Source organism: Lissotriton helveticus, chromosome 11, assembly GCF_964261635.1.
Source record: "Lissotriton helveticus chromosome 11, aLisHel1.1, whole genome shotgun sequence".
Lineage (NCBI taxonomy): Eukaryota > Metazoa > Chordata > Amphibia > Caudata > Salamandridae > Lissotriton > Lissotriton helveticus.
Genome location: NC_136072.1, coordinates 8,831,995 through 8,846,627, shown reverse-complemented (window position 1 = coordinate 8,846,627; position 14,633 = coordinate 8,831,995). Strand labels below are relative to the sequence as shown.

The following is a 14,633-nucleotide window of genomic DNA, read 5'->3' as shown; positions in this document are numbered from 1 at the left end:
GTCATCGTCAAGCAGGGTGTCTCAGTCTATGCTGTTGCCCACTGGCACCTGTTGTCTGTTTCAAGCAGAGAGGAAAGAGCTGGAGTAGGCGGATGCACACGCTGCTAAGGGGGAAGGGAGGGGGTACCCCCATAAGAATGGCTCTGTCTGCCTTGTCCCCAGTGGCGCCGGTTTCAAAGTAACACTTGCTAATTAATAATTGTAGATGCGCAAATGAAACAAGCATTGGAAACGCAATAATCTCCTCGACATGTTCCAGTCGGGCTTTATTCAAAACTGCGGCACTGAAACAACCCTGCTGCAAGTGATCGATGATGCGCTGCATATTCTCGATTCGGGGGAATAGCGCCTTCAGATTCTTCTTGACCTCTCTGCAGCTTTTGACACTGTAGATCACAACACCCTCCTGAACATTCTTCAACAGAGGATGGGCGTGGAAGGCACAGTACTCAAATGATTTGCCTCTTTCCTCTCGGACAGATCCCAAATGATCAAGATTGCGAACAGTCTCTCGTCTCCACTGGTGGTTGGTCAGGGCGTCCCTCAAGGTTCTATCCTTGCTCCCACTCTGTTCAAGCTCTATCTGCAACCATTAGGGAACCTTCTAAGCAAATCTGGAATCCTCTACCATCTCTCTGCGGATGACACCCAAATCTACCTCAAGGTGTCTTCCCCTCATGATCTCTCACTACTCAACTCTACTCTCAACGCTATTCACATCTGGATGCTAGTTCACCAACTCATTCTCAATCCCTCCAAAACGGAATTCCTCCTCTTATCTAGCTCTCACTCCCCGCTTCCTTTTCAATCCTGGGTGGATCATTTGAATCTACTCAACAGTAAACCCATCATTGTGAATTGCGCTAAATCCTTAGGTGTCATACTTGACAAAAGACTCAACCTAATCTCACACATCAATTCCATGGTCAAGAGCGCACTTTTATGGGGGATTTGTCGGTTCTTCCCGGAGAATGACCTAAAAACCTTGGTCCAATCGCTAGTTCTCTCTAGACTGGATTATTGTAATTCTCTTCTGACTGGCCTTCCCAAATCCCACCTCTCCCCCCTCAAATTCGTCCTCCACTCCGCAGCTCGCTTCATTTCAGGGTCCAAACGAAGTGACCACATCACTCCTATCCTGTCTTCTCTCCGATGGCTTCCCATCGAGGCTAGAGCTATCTACAAAACGGCGTACATCACCCACAAAGCTTTGCACTCTTGTCTTCCTCCCCTCGCTATCTGACGAATAAACTGAAATTGTCTGGAGGCTCAAGACCGTCTCGGAATACGGAAAAGTTCCTTTTTGAGCCCCCCCTCCTTCGAAAGGGAAAAATTGATGGCACAATCGTTCTCAGGTAATGAGGTGAGAATCTGGAACTCGCTTCCTCCTTCGCTCCGTGCCATCACCTCCATCCAGATCTTCAAAGCGGACCTCAAATCTCTTCTATTCCAAAGACACTTTCAGAACTAATTCCCTCCTTCTCAGACCCCGCCAGGAAGTGCTTTAGTCATTGTAAATTTGTCATATATATGCCTGTACAATCTGTGCTTTCTGTGTTTAATATTGTGTTCCTCTTGCCTGCTGTGTTTGATTCTATGTTCTGCTATTTTTGTACGTTCTATTTTGTAAAAATTTCTCTCATGTAACGTAACTGATTCTATTGTACAGCGCTCTGACACCTTCGGGTAAAGTCTGAGCTTCATAAAAATGCATTAAATAAAATAAAATAAAGAGAGGGTGACACAGAGCCTAGAGAGGCAGAGAGGGTGACACAGCGCCTAGACTCTGGCAGAGAGGGTGACACAGCGCCTAGACTCCGGCAGAGAGGGTGACACAGCGCCTAGACTCCGCAGAGAGGGTGACACAGCGCCTAGACTCCAGCAGAGAGGGTGACACAGCGCCTAGACTCCAGCAGAGAGGGTGACACAGCGTCTAGACTCCAGCAGAGAGGGTGACACAGCGTCTAGACTCCGGCAGAGAGGGTGACACAGCGCCTAGACTCCGCAGAGAGGGTGACACAGCGCCTAGACTCCGCAGAGAGGGTGACACAGCGCCTAGACTCCGGCCCCAAGAGAGGCAGAGAGGGTGACACAGCGCCTAGACTCCGCAGAGAGGGTGACACAGCGCCTAGACTCCGCAGAGAGGGTGACACAGCGCCTAGACTCCGCAGAGAGGGTGACACAGCGCCTAGACTCAGCAGAGAGGGTGACACAGCGCCTAGACTCCGCAGAGAGGATCCCACAGCACATAGACTCCGGCGCCGAGAGAGGCAGAGAGGGTGACACAGCGCCTAGACTCCGCAGAGAGGGTGACACAGCGCCTAGACTCCATAGAGAGGGTGAAACAGCACCTAGACTTCAGCAGAGAGGGTGACACAGCGCCTAGACTCCATAGAGAGGGTGAAACAGCACCTAGACTTCAGCAGAGAGGGTGACACAGCGCCTAGACTCCGCAGAGAGGGTGACACAGCGCCTAGACTCCGCAGAGAGGGTGACACAGCGCCTAGACTCCGGCAGAGAGGGTGACACAACGCCTAGACTCCATAGAGAGGGTGAAACAGCGCCTAGACTCCGCAGAGAGGGTGACACAGCGCCTAGACTCCGGCAGAGAGGGTGACACAGCGCCTAGACTCCGCAGAGAGGGTGACACAGCGCCTAGACTCCGGAAGAGAGGGTGACACAGCGCCTAGACTCCGCAGAGAGGCAGAGAGCTGGGTGACACAGCACCTAGACTCCGCAGAGAGGGTGACACAGCGCGTAGACTCCGCAGAGAGGGTGACACAGCGCCTAGACTCCCCAGAGAGGGTGACACAGCGCCTAGACTCCGGAAGAGAGGGTGACACAGCGCCTAGACTCCGCAGAGAGGGTAACACAGCGCCTAGACTCCGCAGAGAGGGTAACACAGCGCCCAGACTCGGCTCTTACCATCTCGTTCTCCTCCCCTTGGTTGAGCAGGGCATGGCGGTGATTTTCGGGGTTCCTCTCTATCCCGGGGGTGCAGCTGCCCTCTCCCGGGCTCAGGAGACGCGTCTTTTCGTTGCTTCCTCGGTGGTTCATGTTTGTGGATCCACAATCCTGGCTCTTTCTTTTTCATTTGACGAGCTCACGCCTTCCTGACTACAGGCACGTCCTGGCCCCTCCGCTGCCTGTGTGCGTCAGGCAGGGGCCCTCAGTGCGCCAGTGGAGGGGGCCCGTTCGTAACTGCGGATGGAGCCCTGTGCGTGCCTGTAGAGAGCCCTGTGCGTGCCTGTAGAGAGACCCCTGTGCGTGCCTGCAGAGAGAGACCCCTGTGCGTGCCTGTAGAGAGAGCCCTGTGCGTGCCTGTGGAGAGCCCGGTCGTGCCTGTGGAGAGCCCTGTGCGTGCCTGCAGAGAGAGAGCCCTGTGCGTGCCTGTAGAGAGCCCGGTCGTGCCTGTAGAAATCCCCGTGCGGGCCTGTAGAGAGAGCCCCATGCGTGCCTGTGGAGGGGGCCCCGTGCGTGCCTCTAGAGGGCGCCCCCGGGCGTGCCTGTAGAGAGCCCTGTCCGTGCCTGTAGAGACCCCTGTCCGTGCCTGTGGAGGGGGTCCCGTGCGTGCCTGTGCGGTGCACCCCTTAACCAGGAGAACGAATAATACTCCAGGCAGCTCCGGTCTCGCACCCCCGGAGTAGAAGTGTTTGCACTTTCACTCTTAAGTGCACACTGGGGGAAGGGGGGCTGAGCCAGGCGTTCATCCTCCAATGAGAAGGAGGCCGCTCTGGTGCACGTGAGCTGCCCCCGGGCGCTGGTGCATTCTGGGTAGAATTAGTGCCCAGGCTGCGACCCAGTCAGTGTCACATCTGGAGCCCTGGGCAAATGTTTCACAAACTGGTGCATTCTGGGATTGTGTCTTGGTTTGTATCCACTGATCAGCTGACCCGCGTGCCTTCGTGACGTGTGCCAGGGCTGGGGGCAGGGGGTGTTGATGACGTGTGCCAGGGCTGGGGGCAGGGGGTGCTAATGACGTGTGCCAGGGCTGGGGGCAGGGGGTGTTGATGACGTGTGCCAGGGCTGGGGCAGGGGGTGCTAATGACGTGTGCTAGGGCTGGGGGCAGGGGGTGTTGATGACGTGTGCCAGGGCTGGGGGTAGGGAGTGTTGATGACGTGGGGCAGGGGGTGCTAATGACTGGAGTCAGGTTTCACCCTCGTCAAGGCACTCTGGACACTAGTGAAAGCCTCTCCCTGCCACAACAAGGGCAGGACAAAGCTGAACTGGACAAACCCCTGGCCTGCAACGCCCATTGGGTCAAAGGGCTTCAGCTCCCCCTCCCCCCCCTCTGCATATTAATGAGTCATTGTTGTTGTGTCACCTTCTTAGAGCCCTGCAGCTCCACTCTGACGATTGCTTAAAGATTCCGCCCACTCGGATTTTTGTCTTAGGGACCCCCTTCCCAGACATGTGTCTCCTGTGGCGCCTCTGCCTCGGGCTGTGGTTCATTTGCAGCTAAAGGCGCTGATTATCAGCAGGTGATCAGCCCTCAGCCTTGTGTTTCCTTCGCTCCGCCCTCTGCTTTGTGTGCACCGGGGCCCCGGGTCACTGCAGATAAACCTGTTGACAAAGGGCGCTGCACACAATGATGTTAACCCTTTTACTCCTGCCCCCCCCCCCCAGCCCCCTCCAAGTCCTGAACCCAAGGTACCCAGAGCCAGGCGAGCAACGCCCATTGGTCTCCAAGGGCTTCAGCCCCCCCTGCGGTGTGTGTCAGCCCGGGTGAGACAGCTTCCTGGCACACACACAGCTGCACCCGAGCACTTCACAGGTCTTTAAAAGACCATTTGCATGTTAATGAGGCCTTGCTGTTGTTTCACCCCTTCTTAGGGCCCTGCAGCTCCACTCTGCCTATTGCCTAAAGTTTCAGCCCCCCCCCCCAAAAAAAATGTTCTTAGCCCCCCCCCCCCTCTAATTTGGCTCTAGTTGCGCCTCTGCCCAGAGCCACCAACAGAGCTGTTGAGCAATGGTGTTTAGGGCTTATGTATGGTAGTGCAAAAAGAAGAATATTGGATTTTTCTTTATTGATGCTTTTTTACATGTGTGTGCTTCTGTAAACGTGAGCATGCATGCGAGTGTGTACATGTTTGCGTTTATCTGTGTGTGTAAAGCTGGCGGTGTACTCTGTGTTCTAAACAATGCAGCACTACAATCTGTACTGTATCTGTGAGATGTGTGTGTATGTGTGTGAAGGACACTTGCCCCACTGCGGCCTGTACTGTATCTGTGAGATGTGTGTGTATGTGTGTGAAGGCCGCTTGCACCACTGCGGCCTGTACTGTATCTGTGAGATGTGTGTGTATGTGTGTGAAGGCCGCTTGCACCACTGCCGCCTGTACTGTATCTGTGAGATGTGTGTGTATGTGTGTGAAGGCCACTTGCACCACTGCCGCCTGTACTGTATCTGTGAGATGTGTGTGTATGTGTGTGAAGGTCGCTTGCACCACTGCCGCCTGTACTGTATCTGTGAGATGTGTGTGTATGTGTGTGAAGGACACTTGCACCACTGCCGCCTGTACTGTATCTGTGAGATGTGTGTGTATGTGTGTGAAGGCCGCTTGCACCACTGCCGCCTGTACTGTATCTGTGAGATGTGTGTGTATGTGTGTGAAGGACACTTGCACCACTGCGGCCTGTACTGTATCTGTGAGATGTGTGTGTATGTGTGTGAAGGCCGCTTGCACCACTGCCGCCTGTACTGTATCTGTGAGATGTGTGTGTATGTGTGTGAAGGCCGCTTGCACCACTGCCGCCTGTACTGTATCTGTGAGATGTGTGTGTATGTGTGTGAAGGCCGCTTGCACCACTGCCGCCTGTACTGTATCTCTGAGATGTGTGTGTATGTGTGTGAAGGCCGCTTGCACCACTGCCGCCTGTACTGTATCTGTGAGATGTGTGTGTATGTGTGTGAAGGCCGCTTGCACCACTGCCGCCTGTACTGTATCTGTGAGATGTGTGTGTATGTGTGTGAAGGACACTTGCACCACTGCAGCCTGTACTGTATCTGTGAGATGTGTGTGTATATGTGTGAAGGCCACTTGCACCACTGCCGCCTGTACTGTATCTGTGAGATGTGTGTGTATGTGTGTGAAGGCCGCGTGCACCACTGCCGCCTGTACTGTATCTGTGAGATGTGTGTGTATGTGTGTGAAGGACACTTGCACCACTGCCGCCTGTACTGTATCTGTGAGATGTGTGTGTATGTGTGTGAAGGCCGCTTGCACCACTGCCGCCTGTACTATATCTGTGAGATGTGTGTGTATGTGTGTGAAGGACACTTGCACCACTGCGGCCTGTACTGTATCTGTGAGATGTGTGTGTATGTGTGTGAAGGCCACTTGCACCACTGCCACCTGTACTGTATCTGTGAGATGTGTGTGTATGTGTGTGAAGGCCGCTTGCACCACTGCCGCCTGTACTGTATCTGTGAGATGTGTGGGTATGTGTGTGAAGGCCGCTTGCACCACTGCCGCCTGTACTGTATCTGTGAGATGTGTGTGTATGTGTGTGAAGGCCGCTTGCACCACTGCCGCCTGTACTGTATCTGTGAGATGTGTGTGTATGTGTGTGAAGGCCGCTTGCACCACTGCCGCCTGTACTGTATCTGTGAGATGTGTGTGTATGTGTGTGAAGGCCACTTGCACCACTGCCGCCTGTACTGTATCTGTGAGATGTGTGTGTATGTGTGTGAAGGCCGCTTGCACCACTGCGGCCTGTACTGTATCTGTGAGATGTGTGTGTATGTGTGTGAAGGCCACTTGCACCACTGCCGCCTGTACTGTATCTGTGAGATGTGTGTGTATGTGTGTGAAGGCCGCTTGCACCACTGCCGCCTGTACTGTATCTGTGAGATGTGTGTGTATGTGTGTGAAGGCCGCTTGCACCACGGCCGCCTGTACTGTATCTGTGAGATGTGTGTGTATGTGTGTGAAGGCCACTTGCACCACTGCCGCCTGTACTGTATCTGTGAGATGTGTGTGTATGTGTGTGAAGGCCGCTTGCACCACTGCCGCCTGTACTGTATCTGTGAGATGTGTGTGTATGTGTGTGAAGGCCGCTTGCACCACTGCCGCCTGTACTGTATCTCTGAGATGTGTGTGTATGTGTGTGAAGGCCGCTTGCACCACTGCCGCCTGTACTGTATCTGTGAGATGTGTGTGTATGTGTGTGAAGGCCGCTTGCACCACTGCCGCCTGTACTGTATCTGTGAGATGTGTGTGTATGTGTGTGAAGGACACTTGCACCACTGCAGCCTGTACTGTATCTGTGAGATGTGTGTGTATATGTGTGAAGGCCACTTGCACCACTGCCGCCTGTACTGTATCTGTGAGATGTGTGTGTATGTGTGTGAAGGCCGCGTGCACCACTGCCGCCTGTACTGTATCTGTGAGATGTGTGTGTATGTGTGTGAAGGACACTTGCACCACTGCCGCCTGTACTGTATCTGTGAGATGTGTGTGTATGTGTGTGAAGGCCGCTTGCACCACTGCCGCCTGTACTATATCTGTGAGATGTGTGTGTATGTGTGTGAAGGACACTTGCACCACTGCGGCCTGTACTGTATCTGTGAGATGTGTGTGTATGTGTGTGAAGGCCACTTGCACCACTGCCACCTGTACTGTATCTGTGAGATGTGTGTGTATGTGTGTGAAGGCCGCTTGCACCACTGCCGCCTGTACTGTATCTGTGAGATGTGTGGGTATGTGTGTGAAGGCCGCTTGCACCACTGCCGCCTGTACTGTATCTGTGAGATGTGTGTGTATGTGTGTGAAGGCCGCTTGCACCACTGCCGCCTGTACTGTATCTGTGAGATGTGTGTGTATGTGTGTGAAGGCCGCTTGCACCCCTGCGCCTGTACTGTATCTGTGAGATGTGTGTGTATGTGTGTGAAGGCCACTTGCACCACTGCCGCCTGTACTGTATCTGTGAGATGTGTGTGTATGTGTGTGAAGGCCGCTTGCACCACTGCGGCCTGTACTGTATCTGTGAGATGTGTGTGTATGTGTGTGAAGGCCACTTGCACCACTGCCGCCTGTACTGTATCTGTGAGATGTGTGTGTATGTGTGTGAAGGCCGCTTGCACCACTGCCGCCTGTACTGTATCTGTGAGATGTGTGTGTATGTGTGTGAAGGCCGCTTGCACCACGGCCGCCTGTACTGTATCTGTGAGATGTGTGTGTATGTGTGTGAAGGCCACTTGCACCACTGCCGCCTGTACTGTATCTGTGAGATGTGTGTGTATGTGTGTGAAGGCCGCTTGCACCACTGCCGCCTGTACTGTATCTGTGAGATGTGTGTGTATGTGTGTGAAGGCCGCTTGCACCACGGCCGCCTGTACTGTATCTGTGAGATGTGTGTGTATGTGTGTGAAGGCCACTTGCACCACTGCCGCCTGTACTGTATCTGTGAGATGTGTGTGTATGTGTGTGAAGGCCGCTTGCACCACTGCCGCCTGTACTGTATCTGTGAGATGTGTGTGTATGTGTGTGAAGGCCACTTGCACCACTGCCGCCTGTACTATATCTGTGAGATGTGTGTGTATGTGTGTGAAGGCCACTTGCACCACTGCTGCCTGTACTGTATCTGTGAGATGTGTGTGTATGTGTGTGAAGGACACTTGCACCACTGCGGCCTGTACTGTATCTGTGAGATGTGTGTGTATGTGTGTGAAGGCCACTTGCACCACTGCCGCCTGTACTGTATCTGTGAGATGTGTGTGTGTGTGTGAAGGCCGCTTGCACCACTGCCGCCTGTACTGTATCTGTGAGATGTGTGTGAAGGCCACTTGCACCACTGCGGCCTGTACTGTATCTGTGAGATGTGTGTGTATGTGTGTGAAGGCCGCTTGCACCACTGCCGCCTGTACTGTATCTGTGAGATGTGTGTGTATGTGTGTGAAGGCCACTTGCACCACTGCGGCCTGTACTGTACCCAGAGTATGTAAGTGAGGCTTGCAGTCCTGCTGCTCGACCTGCCCCACGCAGCACCAGGTGGAGGCCTCTTAGATCTATGTACTTTTGGCAGTACAGACATAAGAGGCCTCCACCTGGACACCCTATTATATCTGGGCTTGGATCTCTACTGGAACCTTTATCTACTTTCGTACATCATTTCCTTAGGCCTATGGTGAAAGACATGCCTACCTTTTTGCAGGATACGAAAGATGTTTTGAGGTTACTACCTGAAGTCGACTTTAATAGATAAACTGATGTACTGGTATCCTTTGATGTAGAATCTCTCTACACTTCGATCCCTCAGGATGAGACATTAGATGCCATCGCGTTACTCCTGGCGGATAGACATCTGGATTCTATAACTCCTACACATTTCATCATGGCTTGTGCCCAGATCGCAATGGAAGAGAACTTCTTCAAATTTGAAGATACTGTCTATCTCCAGACCTACAATACCAGCATGGGAAGCGTTTTTGCTCCCAGCCTGGCGAACCTTTATGTCCATGGGTTCGAACAAGAACATGTGCTAACAGCTACGAATCCCTATCGCGAGTCGATACGCCTCTGGAGGCGTTATATAGACGACATTTTGGTCATCTGGCGAGGGGAAATAGAAGCGATTGATGGATTCCTTACTTGGCTCAATGGCAGGAATTACTTTCTAAAATTCACTGTGGAGATCAATAAACAGAAGCTGGTGTTTCTTGATTTGCTGAGTGTGGCTACTCCAACACGGTTAGAAACGGAATTATATAGAAAAGCAATGACAAGAAACTCCCTATTGAGCTACGACAGCTGTCATCCCAAGTCCCTATAGGACAATTTGCCTTATGGATGGTTTCTGCGGGTTCGCTGAAACTGTTCCACACAAGAAAGGTTTCAGGAGCATGGCAAAACATTAACATCCCAACTAAGTGCTAGAAAATACCCTCCCAGGTTGGTTCGGCGCTCAGTGAAACGGCCACTAACAACAACAGAGATGCCCTGCTGGATCCGCCTGAACCCAAAGGGGGGTTGTTCAGATTATCCTTTGTGAACACCTTCAGTACAATGTCAAATTAAATAAAAAAGAGTGTACGCAAGCATGGGAAAATACTAAACATTGGGAATGCGCAGATTCCCCTGCCACTTTTTTCCTTTAAAAGGAGTACCAACTTGCGTGACCAGCTTGTGCACACTAGACCGAGGACAAGCAAGGCACATACAATAGGTACGCTGTGGGACCTTCCCGCTGTACAAGGTCATTTTCCCTGTGGTTCTTGTGGGGCTTGTCCCCAAACGCAGAAATCAAAAACAATTGACATTGGCACCGGAAAACCCTGGGTGCAGAAGAAATTTACGAACTGCAATACTGACAAAGTCATATACTTGATTACGTGCCCCAGCAAATTAAAATATGTAGGGATGACAACCAGAAAGGTAAAATTGAGGATATGGCCATGCCTGAATTGGGGTGGTGTGGTGAGCAAAAAAAACGATGGATTTAGGCCCGGATCTCTGTACTGGTGTGAATGTAAGACATTGTTCTGCATTCTGTCTATCAACTGTTGTTTTTGCATTTGTCACCCCGAGTGGGCTGGGTATGCTCAGACGTGAGTCCTGTGCTCTCCACACCAGTGGAGTCAAGCTATCCAGGCTGAAGACGGCTGATAGCCAGAAACCGATCCTAGGATGCTTGATTCCGGTCCAGGAAAGACATGGTTTGGCAGTTCGGGCTGGACTGTTCCCATGAGGCACAGGGTCAAGGCTGATTTGCATATGGCCATGTCTGAATTGGGGTGGTGTGGTGAGCAAAAAAACGATGGATTTAGGCCCAGATCTCTGTACTGGGGTGAATGTAAGACATTGTTCTGCATTCTGTCCATCAACTGTTGTTTTTGCACCCCCAGGAGCAGGGCAGGACAGCTGCCTCTAGGTGACCCCACCACTTGCACAGACCACACAGCAGAAAGCACACACAACCACGGCTGTCTCCCAGGACCCCCACGAACAATACATGGAATTTCAACGCCGTGTTGGGTTGCCAGGTGGAGTTAGCGGATCAGCTGCGGGTGTGTTTTGAGCTTGTGGCAGCCAAACTCGAGGCCATACGTGGGTATCTGATTCCCATCAGGGACCACGTAAGTCCCTTACAGACACCCCCTGTTCGCACCATGCTCACCGACAATCCTTGGCTGACCTCACTGGGGCCATTAATCGGATACAGGAACTGTCCAGTCAGACAGACATCAGCGATGACAGCACAGAGTTGGCACAGATGCGGACGACAATGGAGACCATGGAGCAGATGCAGGCTGGAAGTATGGCTGCCCCAGATCTCTGTACTGGGGTGAATGTATGACATTGTTCTGCATTCTGTCCATCAACTGTTGTTTTTGCATTTGCCACGGCTGAACACCAGCGAGATGTAGCTGGGATCTTCCATGCCCTCCAGTTCATCATCTTGCCATTGGTGCCACTGAGCCAGTCCCAGATAACTGCAGCGGGAACTTCAACACTCACATCTCCGACCCTTGATGTGTCAGTGGCACACAGTGATGCAGCCCCATCACCTTCGCACCTGACATGTCAGTGGCACCCAGTGATGCAGCCATTACACCACCACACACACACACCAGACACACCGGACACAGAAGAAGTATCTGAGGAGTAAGATGTGGATGGTAATTACTGTGTGAGGAAGGAGATAGTAGCATCCATCACCACTAGATGGCCTGTTCCTGCCTGGTTCAGCCCTATGCAGCATGCCCTGGGACAACACCTCCCACTGTCCCCTGGAATACTCTGTGACATCCACCCAGACCCCAACATGGACTGCCACATCTTCACTGCTTGACGATTACACAGCAAATAGCGGACTGCACTCTCCTTCTTCCCAATCACTTTTCAATCCCCAAAGGACTCTGGTTGGCCCACCACTGGGCTTCCATGTTATGTGGTCTTGGATGACCATGAACAGCTCCAGCTCCGTCATTCACCAGAATGAGAATAAACCATTTGAAATCACACAGATGTGTCATGACTATGTTCACTCATGTATGAAAGTATGGCCGGATGTAGGGGCAATGATTGCACAAGAAGGTACACCCTGGTGAATGACATCAATGCGCATGTTTATCCCGGAGACACATGGCCAATTGGATGACTGTGAAGGTTTGTACTAGCTGTGTCCCCATTGCACATTAACAGCAACCCACATGGTCAGAGGTTGGACACCATACTCACGTAAGTGCACTGGTCTGCCAGCAACTATCCCAAAACAATATCTGACTAACAGAGGTGGAGCTGTCAAAAGGGACCCAACCCCATTGTACATGCATCAGTCAGTCCCTCCCAGTGTTGGGGCAATGCTCATTGTGGCACACGAGTGGTCAATCTATTCGGCACTCATCACAGATAGACACGAGTGAAGTTGTGTAGACTTTATTGGCATGTACGTGTCAGAACAGACAAGGCAACAGCCACAACAGGCAGGGACATGCATAAGACACTTGCACGCAGCATGGGAACCATTCGAGGTGCAGGAAATGGGGAGGCAGAGTTGAACAGCAATCATTAAGGATGGCAATGATCTCAGCACACCTTGCCTTGCTGGACGAGTCATGTGTTTGGCGTCTGCCCATTGCCCCTTGTGAGGGGGCATGACTTATAGCCCATGGGGTCTGCCACCAGACTGCACCGACTGTCTGCTCTGCTGACAGTGATCAGGTGAAAGGATCTGACAAGGTCACATGTCGTGCTACATTGCCATGTGTGTGCTCTCCCCCCAGCAGTATGTCCAAATTGGTAACGTTGCCAAACGATGCTGTGCTGCCCCGACCATGGAACTGCATCACCTTGCAGAGGTGTGTGTACACACGCGTAGTTCCACGCACATGCATTCAGAGTCCACACAAAGGCAGACATGTCCTCTGTTGTGGTGGGATATGTGAGCATTCTCCACGATGCAACAAGGTGTTGGGACCTGTGCTGTGGATGACAATCCGATGTGGCTGCAGGAACATAGTTACTTGTTCATGAATGTCAGGCAGCTTCATGGGCAATGTCTTTCAATAATACGTCGTTGTCTGGTTCAAGGAACACCAGGGTAAGCCAATCCATTAACTGGTCAGGGCAGATGTGCTCAGACCACGCTGTTTCCCCAATCCGCAACACAGCCCAATAGGGGAGCAACTCAATGTGGTCACTGCACACAAGGAGTTGTGCAAATTCCCATGCGCAACTGCCATCACATACGCCAAAGATCAATGCATCCCATGCACGGCTATCCCAGTGACACTCCTGTTCGTGGGCCAACTGGGGGCGCACTGTCAGGTCATAATCCAATTCAGCTACCGTTGCACAGGATAGGCAGACCTCTATGGGCCACTCGAATGTGCATGATTGACAGTGGAACCAGGGCTGGATGCAGGTGATGTAGACAAGACAGAAACTCAGACGGTAACTGATTCGCAACACTGCCATGCTGCATTTGTGCACGGTACAGTTCCATGTGACAGGGGTTGTACATGTGCCGAGGAATGTCTGCCATTGAGTTTGTTGGTCTTGTAGCACCAGCGCTCCTCAGACCGGCAGCAGTTCAGTGGACGTTATGCCGCAGCTCTGGGCAATGAGTTGTATGTGTGTGCAACGTTTGGACATATGGGTAGTTTTTGGCCAATGTCTCAAGGCCATCCCTTGCAGGTGTAGGTCATGCTGGGACAAGTGTGTGTGGGCTCATTGGGTTTTCATTACCGCTATTCGTGGTGTGGGAGTGGTCGGAGGCTGGTTTGGTATCTCATGCAGGGTGTGCCAGCTGCATTCAGCACCAAGGTCGGAGGGTCGGTTGGCCTTCCGCCTTGTGTGTAGGGACAAAGGAGCTTTCATTCCTAATTTTGGTCTGACTACTGCTTGCATTTCGGAGGTGCATAATTTCACACAAAAGTGATATATTTTCAGAACTGTGAAAATCATATCATCTTAAGTACTTACTGTAGATCAAGGTTTTTGGTCTTAAGAAATTACATAAAAACCAATACTATTCTACAAAATTGGTTTCAAATTAATTCTGTGAATACAACAAATGCTTAGCACTACCCTCTGATAAGCCTAATTGCTCACCCACGCTACCACAAAACAAGCTCTGGAATTACCTGAATTTACCTCCATATACCAACTGGAGATCCACTGGACCCTCTGCACAGTGTAATTTGTTTTAATACACTCTATAGAGAGCCAGCTTCCTACATCCATAAACTGGATTTTACAAAACCTCATACACCATTACAAATACATATATAGCTGCATGCCCACAAATTGATCCCTGGCTTTTCCAGGGGGGAGGTTCCGTATTGTCTTGCGGGACCTCCCATTGCCTGGAACCGCGACAGGTCACATGAGCAAAACTCGCTCGGTGAACTGGAAAATAGATTTTATATGTTTTGTTAAAAAAGGTGAAAAGCCCAAAGGGGCACCTCAGGTAATCACAATTTGTTCCATGTGAAAGTAAGAGGGAAGATGTTTTAACGACTTAATTGCAATGTAAAAAAAAGGCCGATTTGAACAGAGAGTCCAAGATGCTCGATGGCTGAGTGAGCATTATGGTGTTGTGAACTGCAGGGAATGCTCATAATCGGTATTACCTATCTGCTAAGCCACTTATACTGCCATATGATATAAAATGGTGAAATTCCAGG

The 14,633-nt window shown here is 51.6% G+C and overlaps 1 protein-coding gene across 1 annotated transcript in view; it reads right to left on the bottom strand.

Moving 5' to 3' along the window:
- The window catches only part of LOC144792081 (putative cation-transporting ATPase 13A4), a 319,809-nt gene extending 316,638 nt beyond the window's left edge, over positions 1 to 3,171 (bottom strand). Inside the window, exon 1 of the mRNA XM_078666932.1 lies at positions 2,926 to 3,171. Coding sequence (XP_078523058.1) covers positions 2,926 to 3,057 — 132 coding nt within the window. The 5' untranslated portion in view covers positions 3,058 to 3,171. The remainder of the gene's footprint in view (positions 1 to 2,925) is intronic.
- Positions 3,172 to 14,633: the final 11,462 nt, after the last annotated feature.